We start from the raw sequence: 24,645 nt of genomic DNA, 5'->3' as shown, positions 1-24,645 counted from the left end.
TCCCGCGACCCCCGCGCGCCCTCCGCCCGCCGTCCCCGCCCCGAGCTCCGGACAACTTCAGGGGTGGGGTGCAAAGAAAGTTTGCGGCTCTTGCCACCGGCCTTCCCTGTCTCTCTCGGCCTAGGAGGCTCCCGGCCCGCCCGCCCGCGCGCGCTCCCCACTCGGCCTCGCCCGGGACCGCGTCCAGCCCCGCACCGTCGCCACCATGAACAAGCTTTACATCGGCAACTTGAACGAGAGCGTGACCCCCGCCGACTTGGAGAAAGTATTTGCGGAGCACAAGATCTCCTACAGCGGCCAGTTCTTGGTGAAGTCCGGCTACGCCTTCGTGGACTGCCCGGACGAGCACTGGGCGATGAAGGCCATCGAAACTTTCTCCGGTAAGCGCACGGCCACCTCCCCGGAAAAACCACTGCGAAATCCCGAAACAACGGAGCCTCGCACCTCCGCTCGCGGGGCCCGCTCTCCCTCCCCCCCCGGGCTACACCCACCTCCCTCGACGCCCCCCCCCCCCCGCACGGAAAGATTCCCGACCTCCAGCTCGGGGTTCCCCTTCCTCTCCCCCCCCCGACGAGGCGGGAGCCCCCCCTTGGGCAGCATGGGGGAGGGTGGCACCTAGGTCCCCACCGGGGCGTCATTTCCACGTCCAGCCCTTTCCCTGGACGCCCCCTCCCTCCTGCATGGATTCCCACCTCCCCTCCCTGGCTCCCAGGCCTTTCCAGGCGTGGAGGGGGTCCCCAGATCACCTCCGATCTCCTGGCTTTTTTTTTGTGGAGACTGCAGCCCTCAGGCAGGGCATGAGAGTGAGGGGCTCCCGCCTCCCGCCCAGGACCTGGGGCTTGAGCCATTTTGATTTGAAAGTGGGGCGTGAGCGGGGTGGCGCGGTGGCGCCGGGTCGCCATGCTGCTTCCCGAGACGCCGAGGCTGGGCCAGGAAGCGCGCGCGGTGGTGGCGGCCGGGGATCCACCCCGCCCAGCCGCGCTCGCCGGGTCCCCCGCTTCCCGACCGTCTCAACGCCCCCCAAGTCCTCCATGGTCCCTCAGAAGAAAAGTTTAATTCTGCACTCTCCACCCCACTTGCTGAGAAATGGGGTGCCCTCCTTTCCTGGCGCCTTCGCCACACATCTGGGAGCCAGAGAGGCAGTGCGCTCACACCTTTCCCAAATGGGGTCCCCAGAGTCATCCATGCATCTAGTCTCCGTGGATAAGCAGAACAAAAATATCAATGAAGGAAAGAACGAATTGATACGGTTGCACCATTTCTCAGGCAACCTTTGCCCACCCAGGCGGGGAAGCCACGCTGTGCATTCCCTGGGAGATGTGAAATCCCGAGTAGCTATGTCCCTTCCCCCTTTCACCCCCCCCCACTCATTCTTTTCCTTTTTTTTTTTTTTTTTTAAAATCTTTAGGGAAAGTTGAACTGCAAGGAAAACGTCTAGAGATTGAGCACTCTGTCCCCAAAAAACAAAGGTAGGAAAGAGATCTTCTGAAGGGGGGCAGGGGGGGGGGTGTAAAGCTGAGAGCTGTGTTCTGGGGTCCATAGCGTCTCCAGTGAAAGAAACTCATTACTGGCCTTCCCACCACCAACTCCGGATGTTGGGGGCTGGGAGGGAAGATTGGCCAAGATCTTGTTGTAATGGGTGTTTAACAGCTTAAAAAAAAAAAAAGTTGAGGCTGGGGTAGGCTAAAGGATGAAAAGGAGAAATTAAAGAGAAATAAATATCAGAGTAGAAGCTTTTGTTGAGTTCAAAGTGGGGGGCCATTTTTTTATTTTTTATTTTTTTGTAGGAGAAGCTTAAACTATTTGAAGAGTTTAAGCTCATGATGATGGCGATGTTTGCAACTTCCTAGCAGGCCTCATTTTGTTTTTTTCCCACCCTAATTAAGCGGATTTGGGGGCGTCCTTCTCTACTCCATAGGGGATATAGAATGAGCTTGCTTCCTGTCCCCGTCCCCTCCCCCCAGTCCCCTTATGCTTGTAATTTATATTTCTATTACAGTATGAGGAATCTCCTTCCTCAGACTCCTGGTCCCCATCCTTCACATTTTATATTGTCCCCTCCCCAACTGAATTTTCTAACGAATATGCTTTGGCTGTGTACTATCCTTTTCGACCCCCCCACCCCCACTCCCTCAGTCCATTGTTACCAGGGGACCATCTGGGATGAGAGCTTTGTGTTCAGGCTGTGAGCTGAGGCTCTTTGGAGGGTCTAGAACTCCGAGGATGAATGGTTGTGTGCGTGCATGTGCGTGCGTGCGTGTGTGTGTGTGTGTGGTGTGTTCCAATACACTTACCTTCTCCCTTCAGCAAAGTGGGGCATCTCCAACATGTTTCCCAAAAACTGGTGAATTTCAGGTCTTCCATTGAACTCTGAAATTTTTGTTGACCTCTGGCTGGGAAGTAAGTGTAAAGGCAACCTTTCTCACATCAGACTTTAAACATGTTGACAGTACAGTTTTTGGCTAGTTGGGGACAAACTCAGTAAATTTTTGGTCTCTCCCCCACTCCCCCATTTTAACAGAAAAAAAACTTGGTGTATTTCTGGCCTTTTCTGAATAGGAAGATGAGGTGGGGTAACTGTACTGTTTTGGGGGAGTTTAAAGAATCTAGGAAGTTTAACTGGAAATAATTTGTTCATTGGTTTAGCTTGGAGATATTTAACCAACTTGGAACTATTGTGTCTATGTCTATAGGTGATCGATGTATCTGGTTACTATGTTTCTAGAGTTTGCTATTTAACCTCAACTGCTTGGACTACTCTTATTGGGAAGGTAGAGTTAAAAGTGAAGCAGCAATAAAACTGAAACAAAAAAAAGTCATTATTTTGAAACATTTCCTGGAGATAGAATGAGAAACAAATATTGACAATAGTAGATACACAGAGAAGATCCTGGTTATTTGAATTTTAAACTGTGTGCTGATGAGAAATACCTCTAAATAAACGAAAATCTAAGATAGGTGAACTTTTTTTTTTTCTCTTGGATGGTTTAAATTTTAAAGGGAATGAAGCGAGAAAAGCATGCAAAATAGCAAAATGTGATGAAATGGAACTGAAAACATTTATATTTTAATTTTCATGGTGCCCTGTATTTATGGATCTTTTTCCTCAAACCATCTGCTTGCTTTTAAGCCATTTCTAGGCTGTGTGTTCCCTCCAAAATGCAGCACTGAGGGCTCTTTTGAGTTGGGAGTGGGGAGGGGGTTTGTGAGAAGACCGGGTTTGAAAAAAAAAAAAAACCTCCCTTTCCACACCCATACTAAATTAGATCTTTTGTGTGTTCAGCCCCTTCCTGAAATCATTTTTGAGTCCAAACATTGAGTCAATTGTCTTTTTCTTTCTCTTGGGTGGGGGGTGTACTGGTGGTAAAGGACTTCATTTTTCTAGCATGAATCAAATTTTCAAGTCCCAGGTTTTAAAAAAAGTAAGAGTTTGTTTTCATTCAGTGAGTTTGCTCTATCATTTTGTGTTCTTGGGGAAGCATGTTGTGGGATGTGTTTTCAGTCTGTGTCCTATTCCTTCAGTTGAGTTTGTTACTGGCTTTTCAGTCTCATGTCTATACAGAAAGAAGCTAGTTAGTTCATATTCCAAACCAAATGGACAACTACACCCCTGGATTTGGTGTAGAGTGTGTTCTTGTGTTTTCACTGTTTAAAACAACTCTCCCTAATACACTCAGTTCCAAAAGAATTAAGAAAAAAAATCGCATAACAATTCACTTACCTAAATGTTCCAGTTTTTCTTTTTTTTAAGGGAAGAAATCAAATAAAAAAATGCATTACAGAAGTACCTTTGAGGAGCTCTGATTTAAAAGTATTACTATATTTTGTTCTCACTCTGAATCTCTTTGATAAGTATAATTTATATATTTCTAATGGCTCAAGAAACAGAATACTATATATTTAAACTGAAAACAGCAGACTTGAGTTTTAAGAATTTGTGGCACTGGATTTCACTAGTAACTGCTAACCTTCCCCAAACCTCTCTTTTAGCCAGTGTTGGAATTTGGTCAGCAGTTTTTTAGTGAGAATTTATTGGTATTTGCTGTCAAAACTTGCAATTTTGGAGAGTTTGCTTTCTTTTGAGAAACTCAAAGTAGTTGAGGTGCCATCTTAGGAGCTTTGATGAGTTCAGGAGTGATTTACTTTTTAAGAAATTAAACTTACTTTACTTGCCACTGAGGTATGCTTAATTTTTCTGGAGGAATGTGACTTTGAGATAGTATATTTGCTGCCAGCTGGTGTCATCAAAATAAAGGGTGTTATTGTTTAAAATGTGACAGGTCCCTGAATTTTTGTAGGTCTGAAATGTCAGTAGTTATGAGCTTTTTTTTTTTAAATTCCCAGGTTAAGGTGATTTTTCTCCTCTACTTTGACTTATAGTGTCCTAAATCTCCAACTATTAAAATGAAAATTGTTCTCATAACCATTCATAGAAGTTTGAAAACTTTCAAAAGAGAAAGTGTTTGGACTTGATTTTAATCTTACTGTTTAATTCTCTGGTGTTAGCAGTTTAAAAAAAATCTGCCTTAAAATTGCAGAAAATAATTGGCAGTTTTATTTTTAAAAGTTACTTAGTAGAGGCTCTGAATGGAGATCACCAACTCTTTTTCAGAACAAGCTAGGAGTTTTTATCCTTTGCTTTCAGAAATAAGTTTTTCATTTAATAAAAGAAACAACCAACCTGACAAAAATCCAATCAAGAGTCAGAGCTGCAATGAAAGAAAGAGGGGCTTGAAAGGAGTGAAAAATATCAGATTAAGATTTTCAGGTGGTTTTACTTTAGTGGTTTTAACTATGACTTAGTATCTAAATCGCAAAGAAAGTAATTCTTATGAAGTAAAACATGAATACATAGGAACAGGATTCAAAAAGTAAGTTTAATGTAGAAACAATTTATGACTTAGTAAAAATATTTGCTTTCCAGCATTTTCTTTTTTAAAAAAAAGGTACATGGAAAGATGGTTGAGGCTTAAAGTTTTTCTTCTGTTTAGAAGAAAGGGTGGAAATTGGGATTCCTTCTTTCTCATTCATTACAACCTAGAAATTAAACTTTACGAATTCATAAACTGAGTTTCTTTCTTCATTTGGTCCAGGTCAGGATTTTTTATTGTTGTTGCTGGTCCTGGGGCTGGAACTCAGAGCCTGGGTGCTGTCCCTGAACCTCTGTGCTCAAGGCTATGTTCTACCACTTGAGCCACAGAGCCACTTCCTGCTTTTTCTGAGTAGTTTATTGGAGATAAGAATCAAACGAACTTTTCTGCCTGGCTGCCTTGGAACTGAGATCCTCAGATCTCAACCTCCTGAGTAGCTAGAATTACCAACAGGCTTGAGTCACAGATTCCCAGCTGGTGGTCAGTATTTTCAGAGGAGACTTTCCTAAGTGGTATTTGTCTCTTGGAAGCATTACAGGTTTCCAAAACCCCTGATTTTCTAACCCAAATTAGAAAGATGAAATTTTACTCTGATGGTTTCTCCTGGAGAACTCTTTTAGTGATGAAGGGGAAGAATTATGATTCCCATCACTAACTTACTCCAAATATAGTTAACTATTCCAGATGTATAGCTTCTCATTGCACAGCTTTTGGTGGAAAAGCAAAAACATTCTTATAATCATGTTTCAGAGATGAAATAACATTCACAGTTGGAAGAATCTTGATTCAAAGATTCTGAGCGTCTAATCTTTTAAAATAACTAATATATGTTATTTGAATCTATTTTATGTGTGTGGCACTTTTCAGGGCTTATTATATTATTTTTTTCTCCCAAAAGAGTCCATTTATTCTTTGCTTTTGTATAATAAGCCATTTGACAAAGTTAACATGGAGGTCTAGTGAACATATACTTTAGAAACACTTCAGAATTTCAGAAGGTTTAGTTGAGTCAGATTATAGTGCCATTTGTTGAAGTTTAGAGTTTGTGAAGAAAGTATCTTTGGGTCTTATGTTTATTGATTGTTGTAGTTCTAATAAATGAATGAATGCATAGCTTTGGAAGAACTGACATTTTCCTAGCTGTTACAATTTAAAGTCAGTCTTGTTCTCTCACTCCCCATTCTCCTGAAAAAAAAAAATTTAAATATGTCCAATGTCTTCCAGTAAGTGCAGTTTAGATTTGGGGATGGAGTTATTAGAGAGAGAAAAAGTGGGGGGAGCTGGGAGAAAGGGAGGTTGGGGGAGAGACTTCTTGCCTCCCTTTAAGAGAAGTTGAGGCTGTGCCCAGTGAGGACACTGGGTTTTGGAGACAACGCATGTCAAAGCTGTTTTTTGCTTCGGGAGTTGACCGCCTTCCCCTTCCCCTTAAAAATAGAAAGAAACAGAAAAAAGACGGTGTGTGGAGGGACTCCTGCGCATGGGGAGCTCTCCGGAGAGACCCCGGCATTTCCCTGCCAGCCCGCCCGAGTCCGGTGCGCCCCGGTCCCACCCCGGGCCCAAGCTCGGACCCGTAGTGCCATCTGCACCAAGAGTCTGCGCGCCAAGAGGCCGCGTCCCGGGCAGTTCAGTTCGCCTTCCGCCTTTTTAGTCAGCCCCTGGCCGAAAACATCCGCAGGCCCGTAGCCCCCGCCCCGGCCAGGACTTTCTTTTCCAGGAACCCCAAGATTCCCTCCTGCTGCTACACCCAGCCCCTGACCCGACCAGATCCCAAATATCCCGAGGCTTCCCCTGGCCGGGCCACAAATCCCCTTCTGAGATCTTTCCATTCGAAGGCAAAGGGCTATGGGAGTCAAACTGGAGTGAAAGGAGGGAGAGAGTGGGGAAAGAAAAATGAGAGGTGGAGAGAAAATGGAGGTGCATGGAGCCTCTTACTCCGAAGCTAGGGCCCCTTAGCCTGGGGAATGGGACCTCCAAGAGTCAACAGTGTCCATTTATATAAGGGGTAATCTTTACAGAATGAGCTGGCTGCACATCCCAGAGGCAGAGTAATAATAGAAAGGAAGGGTTGGGAAGGATCCATTTTATTCATTCAGTACACCATAGACTACAGGTTTTCCCATTGGCTTTATGGAGCCTTGGAGGAGCTTTCTGTGTGTTTGTCTGTTAAAAAATGTTCACCACCGTTTTTGCATTTCCCCTCTCCTCTTCTGTGCCTTTGAAAAGCAGAAACAGAAGGAAAGGTCTCAAAGATATGCACTCAACACAGCGGGTGCTCATTTGGTTATGAGAAAATTTGGTTTGGCTAGAAATGATTTTAGAAGCTAGAAGAACATGGTTGCAGGAATGGATTGCCAGCAGGCAGATAATCAATCCCCAGTTAGTCACTCAGTCCTAGTAGAATCTGGGTGGATCTTGAAGCTTTAAAAGAGGACCATGTGCTTGTCAGCAACAGAGAAAGGCTCATGCTAATACTTAGCTTTTTAAGCACCTCTTTTCTATCTTTACATCATAGTGGGTCTGCAGTAAATATATCAAAGGACTTGGTAAATAAAACGTGTGTTGATTATGAAAAATACATGGGAGAAAGTGGTCTGGACCTCATAATTTTGATACAGTTGGAGAGAAAACCTGATTACAATGCCCTGAGATGTAATCAATATTGTCAGTTCAACTCCCAAGAGCATGGCTGACCATCAGTAACTAGACTGCTTTAGAAAGAAATAACAGCCAATAGCTGGATGATGAAAAGTTTTGGGCTGGATTGTCTAGCTATTTTCAAGACTCCTTGGGACAAGTCTGATAATGGAAAAAAAAAATGGCAAGAACTATCTGGGAAGTTTGTTCGTGGGTTGGACCAGGTGGTAGGGAACTTTTATCTCAGCAGGGCAAACAAGGAAAGTGGGAGATTCCCATTTTGTCTAATGTTTTGTGAATTCTGGGTCAGTTGTTTATAGTTCCTTAGGAAAAGAGGGCTAAGGAGAATTTATGAGTTTTAAAATGTTAAGTTCACACCTGCTTTTAAAAAAAAAGATCAATCTTGAAATGGAAACTGTAAAAGTGAGTAATATTTGATCATATGGTCATATGATTTGGTTTGTTGATTGGACAGAACTTGAAGGCTTTAGAGAAGAAGTTAGAAAATTCAGAAGATAGTTTTAAATTTATTTTTGTGGTGCTGGGGATTGAAACCAGGGGTTCAGAAAAATCTTAAAATGAAGCTATTCCTACGTGTAAAGGTTGTTTCAGAAAATCTAAGAATGTTGGATTATCTCTGTGAGCTAATGTTTGTTTCCCTGGAGGTGAGGATAAGAATCATTCAAAATTCTTAACGCCTCCAGGTGGGAGGAAGTTCTGAGATCAGGTCAGCTCGGTCTTTTGACCTGCACTACCCTGCCCTACTCGCCTCCAGATGAGTCAGTACTTTAAAAGCATTTTGGATGCTCATGGCTTATGGCCCTAATCTTAGCTACTCAGGAGGTTGAGATCTGAGGATTATGGTTTGAAGTCAGCCAGGGCAGGAAAGTCCAAGAGACTTTGATTTCCAGTTAACCAGAGCTGTGGCTTAAGTGGTAGAGTGGCACTAAGGCAGAGCACCCCAGCTCTGAGTTCAAACTCTAGTACAAGATCCAAATATAAATAAAGACCTCATTTGCTGTAACTGTAAAGTGGTGCTAAGCATAGCATATTGTGTCCTCTTATAGGTCTTTACAGTTCTCTCCTTTACCCACCCTCCACCTTGAAAATTGGAATTGATGAAATACTTTGGGTACTTGAAAATGCAGCCATTTACCTTGTCTGGTCTTTTCTGTACTATGTATGGAAGCTTGGATATTTATCTAAGGCATCAGATTAGGGTGTCTTTTCTTCCTTCCTTCCTTCCTTCCTTTCTCCCTCCCTCCCTCCCTCCCTTCTTCCCTAAACAGAGTCATAATAAGTAGTTCAGGCATGTCTTTGGCATATATTTTATATGGGTCAGTAATGGTTATGAATGTTGAAAGCGTTGTGTAGAGGATGCCATGAAGAGAAAGTTTATTCATTTTACTTATTTGGTATTGGGATTTGAACTCAGGTCTTCCTGCTTGCTAGGCAACTGTATTCTTGAACCCAAGCCAGGGAAAGTCAGCTTCAGGAAGAGGGAGATAAATGGAGCTCATCTCGGCATCTCTGTGTCATGGATCCTTATAGTTGATCTCTTACCCATCATTTCCCAACAGAAAGCTTAGATCAGATGAGCATGTTGAAGAGAACTAGAATTGGATCTTGATACCCTGAGGTCAGAGCAGGTTCCTAGCTGTAAGTCTCATGCTGTGGTTTCAAAGGTGCATGTATGTAGCAGGACACTGGGCCATAGGGAAATGACCTAAGTCATAGCTGAGAAAAGTATAGTAAGAATTCAGGATGGCAGGGACTGTGATGCGTCCACTTGGGTTCTAAGGAAGGAAGAGCAGCTTCCCTCACCCAGCTGGGGACAGGTAGGGTGGATGGGGAAAAGGTATGTGCATCTTAATTAATGTTCTGTTCCTGATAAGCCAACACAATAGGCATTCTGGAGTTGTGGATTTCTGGATGCCCAGGAAGTGGCTGAAAATGTTTTTTTTTTTCCTTCCACTGCCTTTGTAGGTACCTTACATTCCATCTCTCTGATCCCTCGGTCAGCAAATAGCTCCCAAAGGTGCACTCAGAATCCACTTCCATGCCATTTCCTCTCTTCAGCTCTCTCAGCTCAATTTGAGCATACCACAGACACACAGACAGACAGACTGACAAGCGCGCGCGCGCGCGCACACACACACACACACACACACACACACACACACACACACACACACACACACACACACACGCAAGCATGCAGCCTCAGCCCCAGCTCAGGAGTAAGGAATGGGGTGGGGAGAGGAAGGGCTTCCAATCCGGATGTGGTTTCTGGCCCTTTAACAGGCTTGTGACTTTAATCAGCTACTATAAAGAGTTTTACAATTAGTTTATGCAGAATGATATGTGTTGCATTTGGGATTGCTTGGGGCTCATCAACTTCCCATTAGGTTCTCTGAGGAGGAGAAAATGAGGGGAGACAGGAACTGAAATGGGGGCTGCTGGGTGAAGGGAACTTGCTGAAGTTGTCTATTCAGAGTCCCAATCATTTATTCCTCTTTGCCCTGGAGGTCTCTGAGTCACTAGGGAGGAGAAATCTAACAGTAATGGAGACCACTTGCTCTGCTTTATTTTTTTTTCCCTCTCTGCTGGCACCGGGGCTTGAACTCCAGGCCCAGGGTGCACTCTTCCTTAGCTTCTTCCACTCAAGGCTAGCACTCTACCACACCTCCACTCGCAGCTTTTTTGCTGGTTAATTGGAGGTCATAAGGAGTCTCATGGATTTTTCTGCTCTGCTATCTTTGAACCTCCATTCTAATATCTGAGCCTCCTAAGTAGCCCAGTCAAGCATGAGCCACTGGCTTATAAAGCAAAGAAGATCCTGTACAGGAGCCAAGGCTCTATGTATCTGCAGCCCCATATTCCATTCCATTCAAGAACCTGCAGAATTCCAGTGCTGGCTGGGGCCATAGCAGCAGACATCTTTTCTTTGTAATTGTTTGTATGTATGCATGCATGCATGGATGTATTTATTTATTGGGCATGCACTGTATTACTGAACTACATTCCAAGCTCAGGGATTCATGTTCACTCCAATAATATTTCACATAAAAGGAAGAAAAATCAGGCTCTGGTAGAGAGTGCTTGCCTAGCATGAGGAAGACTTGATCCCTATCACCAGAAAAAAAGGGGGTGTGGGAGAGAAGAAAAAATTAAGCTTAAGCTCCTTAGAAGAGGTTTTAGAGGTGTCCCCACTTTTTAGAAGTAAGCAGCAAGGTTCTTCTGGAATGAGCTCTGAGGGGAGGCAGACTGGTCTTCACAAGCCCTAGGTATCTCTTAAGATCATCTTCTCTTTACTTTCCTATTTTTCCTGCCTTGCTGGCCATCCTGAAGGAGTAGTTTCCTTCTTATTTCTGTCTACAACAGGAATGTTACCCATCTAGTCACAGGTTTCTTTGCACTTTTCTTCAGATGGAAAAAAATTCCATTGTCAGCAACTTTTGCTGGGCGGGGGGATTGTGTATGAAATATATTTACTCACTCAGTCATTGGCCATTAGTGAGTAAACACACATACACATACACACCACTACCACCACCACCAATATCCCTGAGAGGAAATATAGACAGTACTGACTTTGGTAGTAGTTTGCACGGTACTGCACAGGTTGGCACCTTCGATTGTGTAGGCACTCACTTTTACTCAACTATTGAAGAGTCTACTATTATGTGACATTTCCTTCATTAGATAGTAAAAAGAAAACAAGGGACAAATGAATGCTTTTATTTTTTAGGTTTTTAGGAATGACTGGATATAGCAAGGCTTAATTTTCCTTGGAGAGTTTTAAGCTTTTCTCTTTTTCCTTGTTTGGTTTTATTTTATGTCTGAGCTAGGTGGCTGGTCTCAGATTCAGGTGATTCAAAGCTTGGACTACAGACTCACATCAATGCAACCACAAAAAGAATCTGGCTTTTTAAAGACCATTGCTGTTTTTTTTTTTTTTTTCATTTCTGGTTTTGCAATTGCCAACATGGTGGGTCACTTCTTAATCATAATTGAAAAAGGAACCTTTGCCTGACCCCACTCCTACATGAACTCTTTTATTTATTAGATTTTTACTTTGTTGTAATGGGTTTGCTTTTCAGGGTGGGGAAGGCAGACCTGGTCTCCCTTCCAGGGAGTTACCGGACAAAGTCCGGTGTTTTCTCTTTAGACCCAGGAAAGCAGACTGGGGCTGCTTGGAGCTGGGGGGGGGGGGGGGGGGCTTCATGCCCTCAAATGGGAGGCACACCTACCCAGAATCTGTGATGCCAGAGGGTCAGCTAAGGAAGGGTGCAGCTAAACTGGGTGCAGGGAATTAAAGCAAAATAAAAAAAACCAGGAGTAGATTAGGGGACTGGGAGCTATTTGTGGAAAGGCAATTCCTGGTATTCAGTGGGGGAGAAGTTACAGGAAGGTATAGATAGGGCCCAGATTCATGTTTATTTCACTCAGCATCTGTGCTCTTGTGTTTGGAGAAAAAGACCTACAATTATATCGAACTTTGTTTTTGAGTATCTCTTTGTAAAGCTAGGTCTTGTTACTTCAGTCCCCTAAGAATCCCAAAGTTTATTCTTTTCTTTCTACCCAAGGAAGCAAAGCTTAGTGTGGCTCCTATCTAAGCCCTGGGCTTCTATCTGGCCTTTTGTCTTCAAGGCTAAGCTCTCTCAAAGGTGGAGGCTGGTGGTAACACTCACTGTGGTGTCCTTTCCTGAGCATATTAGGGTGTATAATATTAGCAAATGAAAACCTACCCACCATGCATTGCTATCTTCTTTGCCTCTTTCCACCATGAACTATAGGACTGTGGGTGATGAACATATCCCAACCTTTCTCTGTTGAATGGGCAGCTGAGATGGGGAAGGGGCCTCTGCTATCAGAAGGCAGGGTTCAGATACAGCCTGCCTTTTTTCCACCCCTGTGAGTGGTGGAATCTGGGGTCTGCAGGCCTCTGTGCTCACCTGGGTCCTCCAGAAGCCTCATAAGTAAGCTGGGCAGGTACTTTGAGGGTTCCTTCCCCTGTTTTCAGTACTGGAGTTTGAACTCCCAGCTTGAGTTTGTCTTCTACTTGAGCCACACAACGTTTATTAGTATTGCCAGTCCTGGGGCTTGAACTCTGGAACTCGGGGCATTATCTTCCCAACTTCTTTTGCTCAAGGCTGGCACTCTACCAATTGGGCCATAGTGCCACTTGCAGCTTTTTTTTTTTGGTTATGGGATTTGAACTCTGGGCCTGGGTGCTGTCCCTGAGCTCTTCAGCTGCAGGCCACTGCCCTACCACTTGAGCCACAGCGCCACTTCTGGTTGTCTAGTGGTTAATTGGAGTCTCACAGACTTTGTGCCTGGGCTGGTTTTGAATCGAGATCTGAGGAGCGCAGCCTCCTGAGTAGGATTACAGGAGTAAGCCATCTTCCAGCTTTTTGAGTAGTGTATTGGAGAGAAGAGTCTCACGGACTTTCCAGCCTGGGCTGGCTTTGAAACAGATCCTCAGATCTCAGCCTCCTGAGTAGCTAAGATTGCAGGTGAGGGCCATTGGCCCCAGGCCTCCAGGCCTTACTTTGAATTTTAAGACACTTTTGGAAGGGATCAAGGCTAGAGGTTTTAGCTGATTTTTCTTCCCTTCCCTTTCCTCTCCCTCCCTCTCTCTCTCTTTCTCTTCTCTTTCTTTTCTCTTCTCTTCTCTTCCCTTCTTTTCTTTTCTCTCTCTCTCTTTCTTTCTTTCTTTCTTTCTTTCTTTCTTTCTTTCTTTCTTTCTTTCTTTCTTTCTTTCTTTCTTTCTTTCTTCATCCTGGGCCTTGAACTCAGGGCCTGAGCACTGTCCTTGGGCTTTCTCAAGGTTAGAGCTCTACTACTTGAGCCACAGCATCACTTCCAGCTTTTTTTTCTATGTATGTGGTACCAAGGAATCGAACCTGGATCTTTGTGCATGCTAGGCAAGCGCTCTCCTACTAGGCCAAACTCTCAGCCCCTCTGCTGATTTCCCCCCTCTTTTGTTTGGGTTCAACCCAGGGGAAAATGGAGCACCAGGGTTGAGATCTTCTTCCCCTCTCCTCCCCCACCACTCTTCAGAAAGGGACAAAGAAGTGACCTTTGTTACACGTGGACAGAATCATAGTTCATGGTTCACACATGTCAGTTTCTAAGGAGCAGGTTCCCAGTTATGTTTCTTCCCTAGCAAGTGAAGCAGGCCCTGCAGTGTTGTCCCTCTCCGGTCATGGGCACTAGTAGGCACTTGACCTTAGAATGAAAATCACATTATTCTCAGTCTCCCATGGGGAGAGGCACAGATCTATCTTTTGGGGTAGCTTCAAGGTTCCTTAAGAGAGGGTTTGTGAACTTACAGAGTATCCAGCCAAAGAGGCCTTGTTATTAACAAGGTCATCAATTGATGACATCCCCAAAGAGCTGCCCAGTAAAGGCTTTCTTTTCCTCCACAGGGGACAAGATGACTTCTTCCTTTACAAGGTGACTGTAGATCTTGGTGGAAGGCCTTGGGGGACCTGGTCTCTCCCGGCCGGGCTGGGCAGGCCCGGGGTCCCCCTCCCTGGCCCTTGGACCTAGCCTTCTCAGTGGGAGGCCGCCTCCCCAGCCTTACCTCCTCCAAGGTCTCAGAGGAATGCCGCCTCCCGGACCCGTTTCTCCCTTGCTGCTCCTGGGGCCCCACTCGCCTCTTCCCCGTTCCCTACCCCCAACCAGTTCCCACTTAAATGCTTGCAGGCCTGTTCACAGGCGGGAAGCCCCCTCCCCCACAGGACCACCTCCGTCACAGCCCTGACCACAGGGAGGTCGGGTCTGGATTTACTAAAGGACCGACCCTGGAGGGGGAGCCTGCCCGGGGTTAGTTTCCTGGCTCGTCGTTGGGGTCGGATTTCGGCCGGTGGATCAGGGTTGAGGGAGAGGAGAGACAAAGGGCAAAGTCCTGGTCCCCACCCCCACCCGGCAGCCCCTGCCGCAGGTCCCCTCCCCCTCTGGGCCCATCGGCTCCTCGGGACCGGCTAGAGCCACTAGGGTAGCCAGGGCCCAAGGGGGGTGGGGTGGAACATTCTAGAGGTAGCAGGGGGGGGGCTGGGGGCATCCTTGCCCTCCCCCTTCTGGCTCTGGGCAGCGCAGTCCACCCAGCACTGGGGTGGGAGGGTGAGTGCCCAGCCTTCCCTTGGTTTAGGGAAGAGGGGGTTGGGGGAAAGGGCGCCCAGTGGGGCTCAGGCCTGGCCCCTCAGCTGCTCAGGCCTTCTCAATTGCGCGTTCATGAGGACTCCCCTCCTCCCTCCCCCTCAGCTGCTGCCAGCCCTCCCCCACCCTCAGCTGCTGCCGCCCTTCCCAGGCTCAGGCACCTCGCTCCCTTCGCTTGCCCTGACCGCCTCGTTTTTTCAGCTCTCCGGGGAAAGGCGGTACCCAGGACCAGGGCCCTTCTTGCCTCTTGGAGACTCATCCCTCCTGATCAAGGAGCCATCTTGGAAGGTGCTGATAATGCTGCACCCAGTCAGAATCCCTGTGCCAGCAGAAGGAAAAGACCTTCAGGGAGAAGGCAGTTTTCCCTCCCCTCCAGGCAGACTTCAGGATGGGCACCTCTGTTCCCTGGCTGGAGCTGGAGGAACTGTCCCACCGGGCCAAACCGAACATCCAGCCAAGTCTCCCACTAACACAACATGACAGGATAAATTCGATTATTTTTTTCTTGTTACTGGGTCTCATCCTTACAAAGGAAACAGGTATTTGTGTGATTTCCTGCAGGGCAGAGTTGTGAGTTGAGGAAGCCTGATTTCTTCTGAGGCTGTCTGGGTTTCCTTTTCCTTCTGAGGTCTCATCCTTATCTTCAACTGGGCCTTTTAACTCTAAGACTCTCTCTCCCTAGCAGCCCCCACATTGCCTTCCAGTATCAGAAACTCCATCCTCAGCCAGGTGCCAGACCGTTTGGCTCTTAGGCTTCCCTAGGACATGCTGACATCTGTCCTTGGTGTAGGGATGGATGGCATAAGGAGTGAGAAGGATAAAGAGTAGTTTTCTTGGGCCACCATCTCTGCCTCCACTAGGAAAGAAAGTGCTCAGGCTGGCCACTTACCCTTCCAGTCTTGTACTTTAGGTTTTTCTGATGGTTTCTTCTCTCTCTCCCTCATTCTCTCCCTTCTTTCTGTGCCACTACTGGGGCTTGAATTCAGGATCTCGGTGCTATCACTTAGCGCTGCCCCACACCAAGGCATGCACTTTACCATTGGAATCACACCTTCACTTTTGGTAGTGATGAGATGAGACTTTCCTGCCTGTCTGGCTTTGAACCACAGTCCTCAGATCTCAGGCTTCTGTGTAGCCAGGATTTTAAGGCGCTTGGTTCTGATGGTTTCTTATCCATACGTAACACCTCTGATTCTCTTTGGTTCCTACAGCTGTTGGGCTCCAAGTGGTCAGTCCCCCTGTTGGAATCACATTGAGGTTAAAGAGCTAAATTCTAGACACAGACCAAGGTGTTTGTTGGGGGAGGGGAGAGCAGGAGGCACCACTTGGCCCAAACAGGCTTGGAATTTGCCTGGAAAGCGATCTGCTGTCCTAGAGCTTCTGTTTTGGCTTTCTCTGGCACTGCCCAGATGGGCAGGGGAGGGGAGAAAAATCCCTAAAAACCTGCAGGCTTTCTTGTCAATCCATTTATTCCTGAGATGAGTGAATGGAGCTTAGTGGCTGGGCTTGAAAGCCCTCTGCCATTCTGTACCTCCTCCCCCCATTGCTCACACCCTCGTTTCCTTGCCCACCCTACATCTAGTTGGTATTTTGCAGGCTCAGAAACTTTCTGTGACTACCCTTTTCCCCCATTTAACAGATCTCTGACAGCCATCCAGCCATATTATAGAGTAGTTAGTTCTTCTGCAAATTAAATCTTGTGCCCAAATTAGAGCCGCATGCAATGAAAGCCAGTTGGCACGCATTTAGCCATACAGAATATGGACATTTTTTTTCCCTCCCCTACGCCTGATTTCAGGCTCTGCTGTGTATTGACACTCATCTTCAGAGAAAAATGGCCATGGGGTGAAATGAGCACACACCAGCCTAGAAAGCTGAATCTCAGTCCACCCCCCAACTTGGCTTGGCTTTTTCCTTCTCTGAGCCTTAGTGGCTCCATCTATGACATGAAGGGGCTGGGACTGTTTAGGTTTCAAGGTCGTTCTCTTTCCCACCTTAAAGTATGAAATTGATTTTCTTCAACTAGAACCATTCTTGGTTGTAAGGTGTGTGTGCGCGCGTGTGAGAGAGAGAGAGAGGGAGGGAGGGAGGGAGGGAGGGAGAGATGGGGGGAGAGCAAGCGCACATGTCTATGGTCTTGTGAGAAGCTTGATGATCCTGGCCTCTCCTCTGACTTGGTATTAAAGCCAGAAGAGCCCTCCAGAGGACTTGTTCTGCCCAGAGTTCCTGGAGCCATGCTTTTCCCTCATACTTGTTCCCAACTTTCTACTTGTTTGCACTTGAGTCCATTCACATGCTTCATACACTTAAAAGATCATGTGCACGCGGCCATGGATGCGTTCCAGCCGGGTCTGCCATCCAGGTCCTTGCCTGCCTTTCTTCTTGGTAGTGGCAGCAGCATCTGTCCTGCCTGGTCCCGTACCTCTCAGAAGAGTAAGTCACTGCTTTTTAGCCCCATCCCGAAGTTCCAGCCACCCGACAACTCTCCTGCCCATCCGCCTGTCTGGCAGTCCTGCCTCTGGAGCAGCCTGGCACTGAGCCCTGGGCACCCGGCCAGCTCCTCCTCCCACTGCAGCCCCGCCCCCTTTCCCAGCTACTGGCTGCCTGAAGCGTGCCAGGACTGCCCTCTTCAGAAGTTTTCCCTTGACATTAAAAAAAAAAAAAAGCAAAAACAAAAACAAAAAAAGAGACCCAACCCTTCACATTCTGTACATGGATAGAGAGAAGGATGGGGAGGAAGAGTCCCATCCTTGGTGCTGTGCAAGGGCAAGCAAGGGCAGTGGTGGGTACTGGAGGGAAGCTTCTAGCTGGGAGACAGTTGGACAGGGTCCAACTTCTGAGTTACATGAGACCCTTTGTTGAAGAGTCAGCAGAATCACTCCTTTCTGCAGGCAGGCCCTAGTGGACAGTCTTCTAGGGGTCTCCCAGTGGAGTAGAACCTTCACCAGAGCAAGAGCCTTGCTAGTCTCGGAGGCTTAGGGCAGGAGCTCAATGCCCAGAGTGGTGTAGTTAGACTGCAGCCTGAGATGCACGTGGTGGGGTTTTTTTTTGAAACTAAGTCTGTGAGTGTAAGCCGTGCTGGCCTTGAAGCCTCACAATTCCTATATATACCTCTCCAGTGCCAGGATATGAGGCTGGTGCCACCAAGACTGAGCATTTCACGTACCAGCCACCACATTTTTTGGGGGGGAGGGGAGGAGGTGCTGGTCCCGAGGCTTGAAGTCAGGGCCTTGGTGTTGTCTTTGAGCTTTTCTACTTAAGGCCTAGTGTTCTACCACATGAACCACAGCTCCGTTTGTGGCTCTTTGGTGGTTAATTGTAGAATCTCATGGACTTTCCTGCCCGGGCTGGCTTCAAACTTCAGTCCTCAGATCTCACCTCTCCCCTGTCACTAGAATTACAGGTATGAGCCACTGGTACCCGGCTAAACCCCATCTGGGGACACAGGACCCTGTAACATGAATTGTGATCCTGTGGCTTACTTCCCAGATGAGAAGTTGAGGGGAGATTTGAAACCTTCCCAGGTTAGAGACAGCGAGAGACCTGGACTTTGGAGGCTGGAGTTGAAGGCTCTACTCTGAAGATTCCAATTTAATCCTATTTTTGCAGAAGAGGAAAATTTCAGGCTTTATACAGGACAGAGCCCTCTGAGGATTTGGGACCCTAAATTTGACAGGACTCCAAAAAGCTGCCAAGTGCTTCTCTCCCCTCTACTTTCAACTGGCTTGGCCCTGTCTTGGCTTAAAGGAATTCCTCAGACAAGGGAAAGGAAACCATCCACTTGATTGCAGGTTGTACTCTTCCCCTCCGGGGATGGAGAACGTGTGGGAGGAGCAGGTTTACCATTCACAATAGGATTTAAAAGCAATAATGCCATGTTCATATCCCTTGAACTAGTGTTGGGTATTCCTTAAAGTCATCTTTCACAGAAGTCTGAAAATCTGCAACTAAAAGAAGTCACCTAAAGAATTACAGGAGGGATATTTCAGTTTGTGAGGTAAACACCAACCTGGCAGGCCTACCTCTCACTGCATCTAGTGTGCTTAGTATTTCTGGTGGGCCCTCAAGTATAACACCACCTTGACAAAAGGCTTTCCATCATCCATATACAAATCATCAAAAACATAGCAAAGCTGGGCGTGGTGGCTCATATCTGTAATCCTAGCTACTCAGGAGACTGAGATCTGAGGATCAAGGTTCAAAGTCAGCCTGGTCACAAAAGAACCTGAGACTTATCTCCAATTAACGTCTAGAAAGTGGGAAGCAGTTTTTTTATTTGAAGTCGCATAGGGAAGGGAGGAAAACAAGATGAGGGGCGGGGTGGGGAAAGGAAATGGGGACAAAGACATGAAAAAGGGTATCAATGTATGTGAAATAATGCACCTTCTATCTGGCGAATGTAATGTAACCCTTCTATTAATTACAATAAAAATATATGAAAAAAAATAAAATGGGAAGTGGGGCTTGGCTCAAGGGTAGGGTGGTAGCCTTGAGCTGAAGAGCTCAGGGACAATGCCCAGGCTCAGGGGTAGGGCGGTAGCCTTGAGCTGAAGAGTTCTTGAACAGGCCAAGTTCAAGCCCCATGACGCATCAAAAAAAAAAAAAAAGGAGACTGAGATGTGAGGATCAAGGTTCTAAGCCAGCTCGGGCACAAAAGGACCTGAGACTCTGATCTCCTATTAACCTCTGGAGAACTGGAAGTGGGGCTTGGCTCAAGGGTAGGGTGGTAGCCTTGAGCTGATGAGCTCAGAGACACTGCCCAGGCTAAGTTCAAGCCCTGTGACCCACAAAACAAAAACAAAACCACAGCAAAGAGGCTGGAATCAGACAGGCTCTGGGTTCAAATCCTGGATCAGGAGGCTCTTAGTGGTTTGTCACTTGGGCAAGATAATAAACTCTTTTACTTTTGTGTTAGTGTTCTGGGCACAACTCGACTTTCACTTGGAGTTTTTCCACTCAAGGCTTAGTACTCTTTATCACTTGAGTCAGAGCTCCACCTTTGACTTTTGGTAGTTAGAGATTCAGAGACACACAGACTTTCCTACTAGGCTTGGCTTTGAACCGAGACTCTCAGATCTTACTTGGCCTGAGTAGTTAGGATTGTAGGCATGAGGCATATTCTGTGAGTATAAAAGAGAGAGCTTCTGACGCAGGGAGAACTCCCAGTGTTGTCCCTGGTGCTCAGCCCTCAGTTTCCTGCATCTTGTGCCATCCTGTGTAGTTCCTTATGCTAGTGCATATATTCTCTCCACTCTGTCCTCAATTATCCCTGACCTCCAGAGAATGGCCACTAGGCAATTCCTCTTACATCCCCTACAATGTAGGGGAATATGTGAATAATGACAATTTTCTTCTTTTTTCCCCTCTGGTACTGGGACTAGCTTGCTTGCTGAGTAAGCAAGGGCTGAGCACTTTATCACTCGAGCCTTGCCTCCAGTCCTGCTTTTTGTTGATTGTCTTGGAGATGGGAAAGTCTTGACTTTTCTTTTTGCCCAAGGTGACTTCAAACCACTATCCTCCAATCTCAGCCTCTGGAGTAACTAGGAATGGCAAGCATGCGCCACCGACTGGCGCCAGCTAATTGATACGTTCTCTTGAGCTGTCCTCCAGGGCCTGATTGCTGACTGCCCTGTGGAGCAGGGCAGGTAGAGGACACCAGCTAGCCATGGGCTGGTAGCATGCAGTAATACCATTTCTCCAGTTGCAGCCATTGTCTTTTTTGGGGGGTTGAACTCTGCCTGAGCTCTGTCCTTGAGCTCTTCAGCTCAAGGCTACCACCCTACCCCTGGGCCTGGGCACTTTCCCTGAGCGCTTTAGGTCAAGGCTACCACCCTACCCTTGAGCCAAGCCCCACTTCCCCTTTTCTAGAGGTTAATTAGAGATAAGAGTCTCAGGTCCTTTTGTGCCCAGGCTGGCTTTGAGCCTTGATCCTCAGATCTCAGCCTTCTGAGTAGCTAGGATGACAGGCTGGCTCACAGCCATTGTCTTTATGGGCATGGGTGGCCATCAACAGAAGCTGAGGAGCTGTGAGCATTCTCCTTGGCTGAGCAGTGAATGTTAGGGTTTTGTATGGGGGCCCCAGAGAATGCACTCAGGGCATTGTTCCCTGTTAACCACCTGGCTTGGAAGGGTCTGGTCTTCTGGAACAGGGTGGTTGGTTAGCCAAAGTGTGGGGGTGGATGAATCAGTCGCTCGGGGCTCTCTAGGCTTTGATATTTTTCACGATTTTCCCAGCAGTGCAGAAGACGTGATTGTCACCAACTCTCCTGCCAAGTGATTCACCCATCCCTACTTCTTGCCTCTCAGAGAAACAGCCTGACCTGGGTGGAGCCTTATTACCCAGGCCTTCTGCTTCTTACACCTTCTCTTTGAAGTATTAAGGAAAGCTTTATCAGTTCTCCCTAAAAAGGTTGTTTGGAGTAAGGGTGCTCTTAGGCCCTGTCACAAGCTCTCTCAAGCTCTCTGCACGCACTGGGATATATTTGTTCATGGCATGAATGAGTTACCCTCCTGGTAGGTCGACAACTATGGAACACAGGTTATAATTCTGTGTTGCTTTGGACCTGAAAGAAATTAGGTAGCACTATACTTAATGGGAACCAGACCAAGGGTTTAGGAGACAAAAGTCTTTCTGGGCTTCAGCTCTTGTAGCTCCTCCCAGTTTTTTAATCAGGGTTAGGGGCTTTGCTGAAAGGAGGTCTGAGAGGGGCCTGGAGTAGGTTCCCAGGGTGGGTTATGTGCCCTCGAGGAGTGGGGGAGGGTTGCCAGGATGTCTTTCCTTTCATTGGTTTGGTGCCCTGCTCTCCTCCCCCTCCCTCTCTTGGAACATTCCAGACATTCCAGACGATCTGCCTGCCATTGCTTTCAGGATATGGATTAACATCCTTGCAGAAGTTTGATTTCACCCCCGGATACCCCTCGGCCCCCTTTCCCCTCCCTGAAAAGCAAGCCCCTAAAAATGGGAGTTTGAAGTAAGAGGAAGTAAGAGGAGGCCATTGATGTTAGACTGCATTCAGGGAGCATCTTGAAAGAACTCCAGAGGGTGCTCCCGACATGGGTTGCTTTAGGCCCATACTGTACTGGACACGCATCTGTCTCCCTTGCCCTTCATCCAGAATAGTTCACTCAAGGGAGTCGTTCAAGGCTAGGCCCATCCCTGTTCTGTTAAGCCTGTTCATGTTCTCAGTCTGGCAAAATAATCATTTTCCCCCAGTTTACTAGTTTGTAAGTACCCGTTGCACTTGGTCAGTCATCGAGTGCATTGTGGGTAATCCCTCTAGTTGGCAGACAAGAAACAGCTTCCTCCTGGCCAATAAATTGAATCACAAAGTGGCCTGATGGGCATCTGAAGACCTGCCGATTTAGTTTTGATCCTTACAGTGTTGTCTTGCTAAATCCAACTCTAGGTCTTCATGAGCCAACCAAACTGCAATGCCACAAAGACTTTCCCCTACCTGTTGGTACCGGGAAGAGACTTCTCTTTTTGTATGTATTTCATGGATTACAGACCCTCCATGCTTAAAATTGCAGGGCTAGCGCTGGGGGCATGCCTACATGACAGAACACCTAACAAGCCCCTATGACTCACTGAGTTTAATCCCCAGTAATGCTAAAGAACAAGCACATTTTACTTGATAGCTGGAGTCACTTGAGGTCCCAGTGGTAGAGTAAGCCTGGGCATCCAAGGCAGACACATTTTACAGTGAGACTTTGGTATCCGTCCTCCTCCCTCAGCCAGATCAGAGCTGGTATGGTGTCCCCATCAATGCTCAGTACAAGACTGAGGTTGGAGCGAAATGGCTTAATCATACCAAATTGTCAACCAGGGCCTATTTAATTAACATTTGAACTATGTGGAAAATAAACTATACAACTTGTGGATGGGGCAGAGGGAAAAACTCGAGGTGAGGGAAGTGGTTACATTGTCCAAAAAGAAATGTACTCTTTATCTGACTTACATAGCTGTAACTCCTCTGTACATCATCTTTATAATAACATTTTTTTTTTCTTGTCAGTTCTGGGCTTGGGCTTAGGGCCCGGGTACTGTCCTTGGGTTTTCTCAAGGCTAGAGCTCTACCACTTGAGCCATAGCAACACTTCTGGCTTTTTTCTATGTATGTGGTACCGAGGAATTGAACCTGGGTCTTCATGCATGCTAGGCAAGCACTCTACCAATACGCCAAATTCCTGGCCACAAAAATTTTTTTAAACAAGGTTTGAACTAGGTTTTCCTTTCTAGTCATTTTCCTTCCAGCCACTAGAGTTTTGGACATTGTCCTTCAGCTAAGAATTTGTGATCTAGGATGCATGAGTATCTAATAACACATTAAGTCAATTTAAATATCTTTCAGGGAGAGGGATATTGATTTGGGTAGGGAGCAGTTGCCCTGGGATTCGACCCTGAACTCAGAAGCTTTCCTCAGGGAAAATGACTCCTCCCATACCTCTTCACACAGGGCCACAGCTCTGTTGGTTAATTGAAGATAGAAAGTCTCTCAGATTTGCCTTTCCCATGCCAGCTTCGAACTGGGGTTCTCAGACCTCAGTATCCTCAGTAACAGGATTATAGGTATGAGCCCACCAGGTTGGAAAAATGCCCTTTTCTGTGTGCAGGGCCTGGGGCTTGGATACAGGGCCTGGGCTCTGTATCTCCCCCTACCCCCCCCCCCCTGCCCTGTTTTGTTCTCCCCCCCACCTTAAGGCTGTCATACTACCCCTAGAGAACAGTTCTACTTTTGGCTTCTTTCTAGTTAAAAAGAGTCTCATGAACCTGCTCTGGCTTTGAATCATGCTCCTCTCATCTTAGCCTTCTGCAATCCTAGCTACTAGAATTACAGGGGTGAGACACTGGTGCCAGGGCAAAAAATTGACATTTGAAAGATGGGGAGGAAAAAGTGCATAGTTAACTGAGGTGCATGGTTCTGAATCCAGGTTGCCTTTAGTGTTCATAGATGCATTTATCCTTACACTTCAAGTACTTACAGCAAACCTTTTGCTAAGCTCTTTACAAATATTATCTAACACCACCCACCACCTGTGAATAGGTATTAATCTCTGTTTCACAAAAGAGGAAACTGGGCCTCAAATAATCTTCTAAAGATCAGTGCTAATAAGTGGTTTAAATCTATATCTGTGCCAAGGGCTTAGCGGCGGAACTGTGAGTGTGCTGCAGTTTGTTTGCCTCTATCCTCTTCCTGAATATATCCGGAGCACCTCCTGTCATTTATTCAACTAGTTTTTATTGGGGGGCGGGGGAGGTAACTGTCAGCACTAGTGCTTGAACTCGGGGCTTGGATGCTTTCGGGGGTTGGCTTTTTGAACTGTGATTCTCCAGATCTCAGACTCCTAAGTAGAGTTACAGGTATAAGCCGCCAGCACTGGTCCCTGTTGTGTTTATTGCTGTACCTGCAGCCCAGGAACAAAGTAGCCTGAAGGATATTAATTAACTAGGTGTTGAATTAACTCATAATTAATATCTTACTTGTGTTCTTATGCCTGGAGTCACAGTAACGGGGAGTGAATGTGAAAGTTCAGCAAAGAAAACTTCAGTGGTGGTTGTTTGTTTGTTGTTTTTACAGGGTGGTGGTTGTGAATTGTGTTATCCTCAGAACATCTGCTGCTTCTCCATTCTAGAGAAGTGTTGATAATTGGGTCTCCAGTCTCCAAGGAGAGCCCCTACCCCCCCAACTATTCCCAAACATTCTCAGAAGGAAAAGCACTCCCAGGGGTGGATCCGGGCTCAGTGAGCCTTTGTCTAGTGTGCTTAAGGCTCTGGGGTTCACTCCTTAACATTGCTTTTTTGAAAACACCCCCCCATACATACACATTGTAAGATATTGGGGTTGCTGATCCTGGGCCTGGGCGGGGAGGGGTGAGAGGTGGGGAATGAAATCTAAGATAAGGATTATTAGACACTGCCAAATGACTGGGCAGAAAACATCCAGAATTTTCTTTTTCTATTTTTGCCAGTCAT

The 24,645-nt window shown here is 46.6% G+C and overlaps 1 protein-coding gene across 4 annotated transcripts in view; it reads left to right on the top strand.

Annotated features, from left to right (window-relative positions):
- Window positions 1–205: 205 nt before the first annotated feature.
- Igf2bp1 (insulin like growth factor 2 mRNA binding protein 1) overlaps window positions 206–24,645 on the top strand; it is a 37,741-nt gene continuing 13,301 nt past the window's right edge. For all 4 annotated transcript variants that reach the window (XM_090351671.1, XM_090351670.1, XM_090351669.1 and 1 more), the window contains exons 1-2: window positions 206–380; window positions 1,409–1,469. In XM_090351671.1, the coding sequence (XP_090207797.1) occupies window positions 206–380; window positions 1,409–1,469 (236 nt within the window). The remainder of the gene's footprint in view (window positions 381–1,408; window positions 1,470–24,645) is intronic.

This window comes from Megascapheus bottae, chromosome 17 (assembly GCF_031878675.1).
Source record: "Megascapheus bottae isolate mThoBot1 chromosome 17, mThoBot2.hap1, whole genome shotgun sequence".
Lineage (NCBI taxonomy): Eukaryota > Metazoa > Chordata > Mammalia > Rodentia > Geomyidae > Megascapheus > Megascapheus bottae.
The sequence above is the reverse complement of the archived record's forward strand: the minus strand, read 5'-3'. Positions and strand labels throughout refer to the sequence as shown.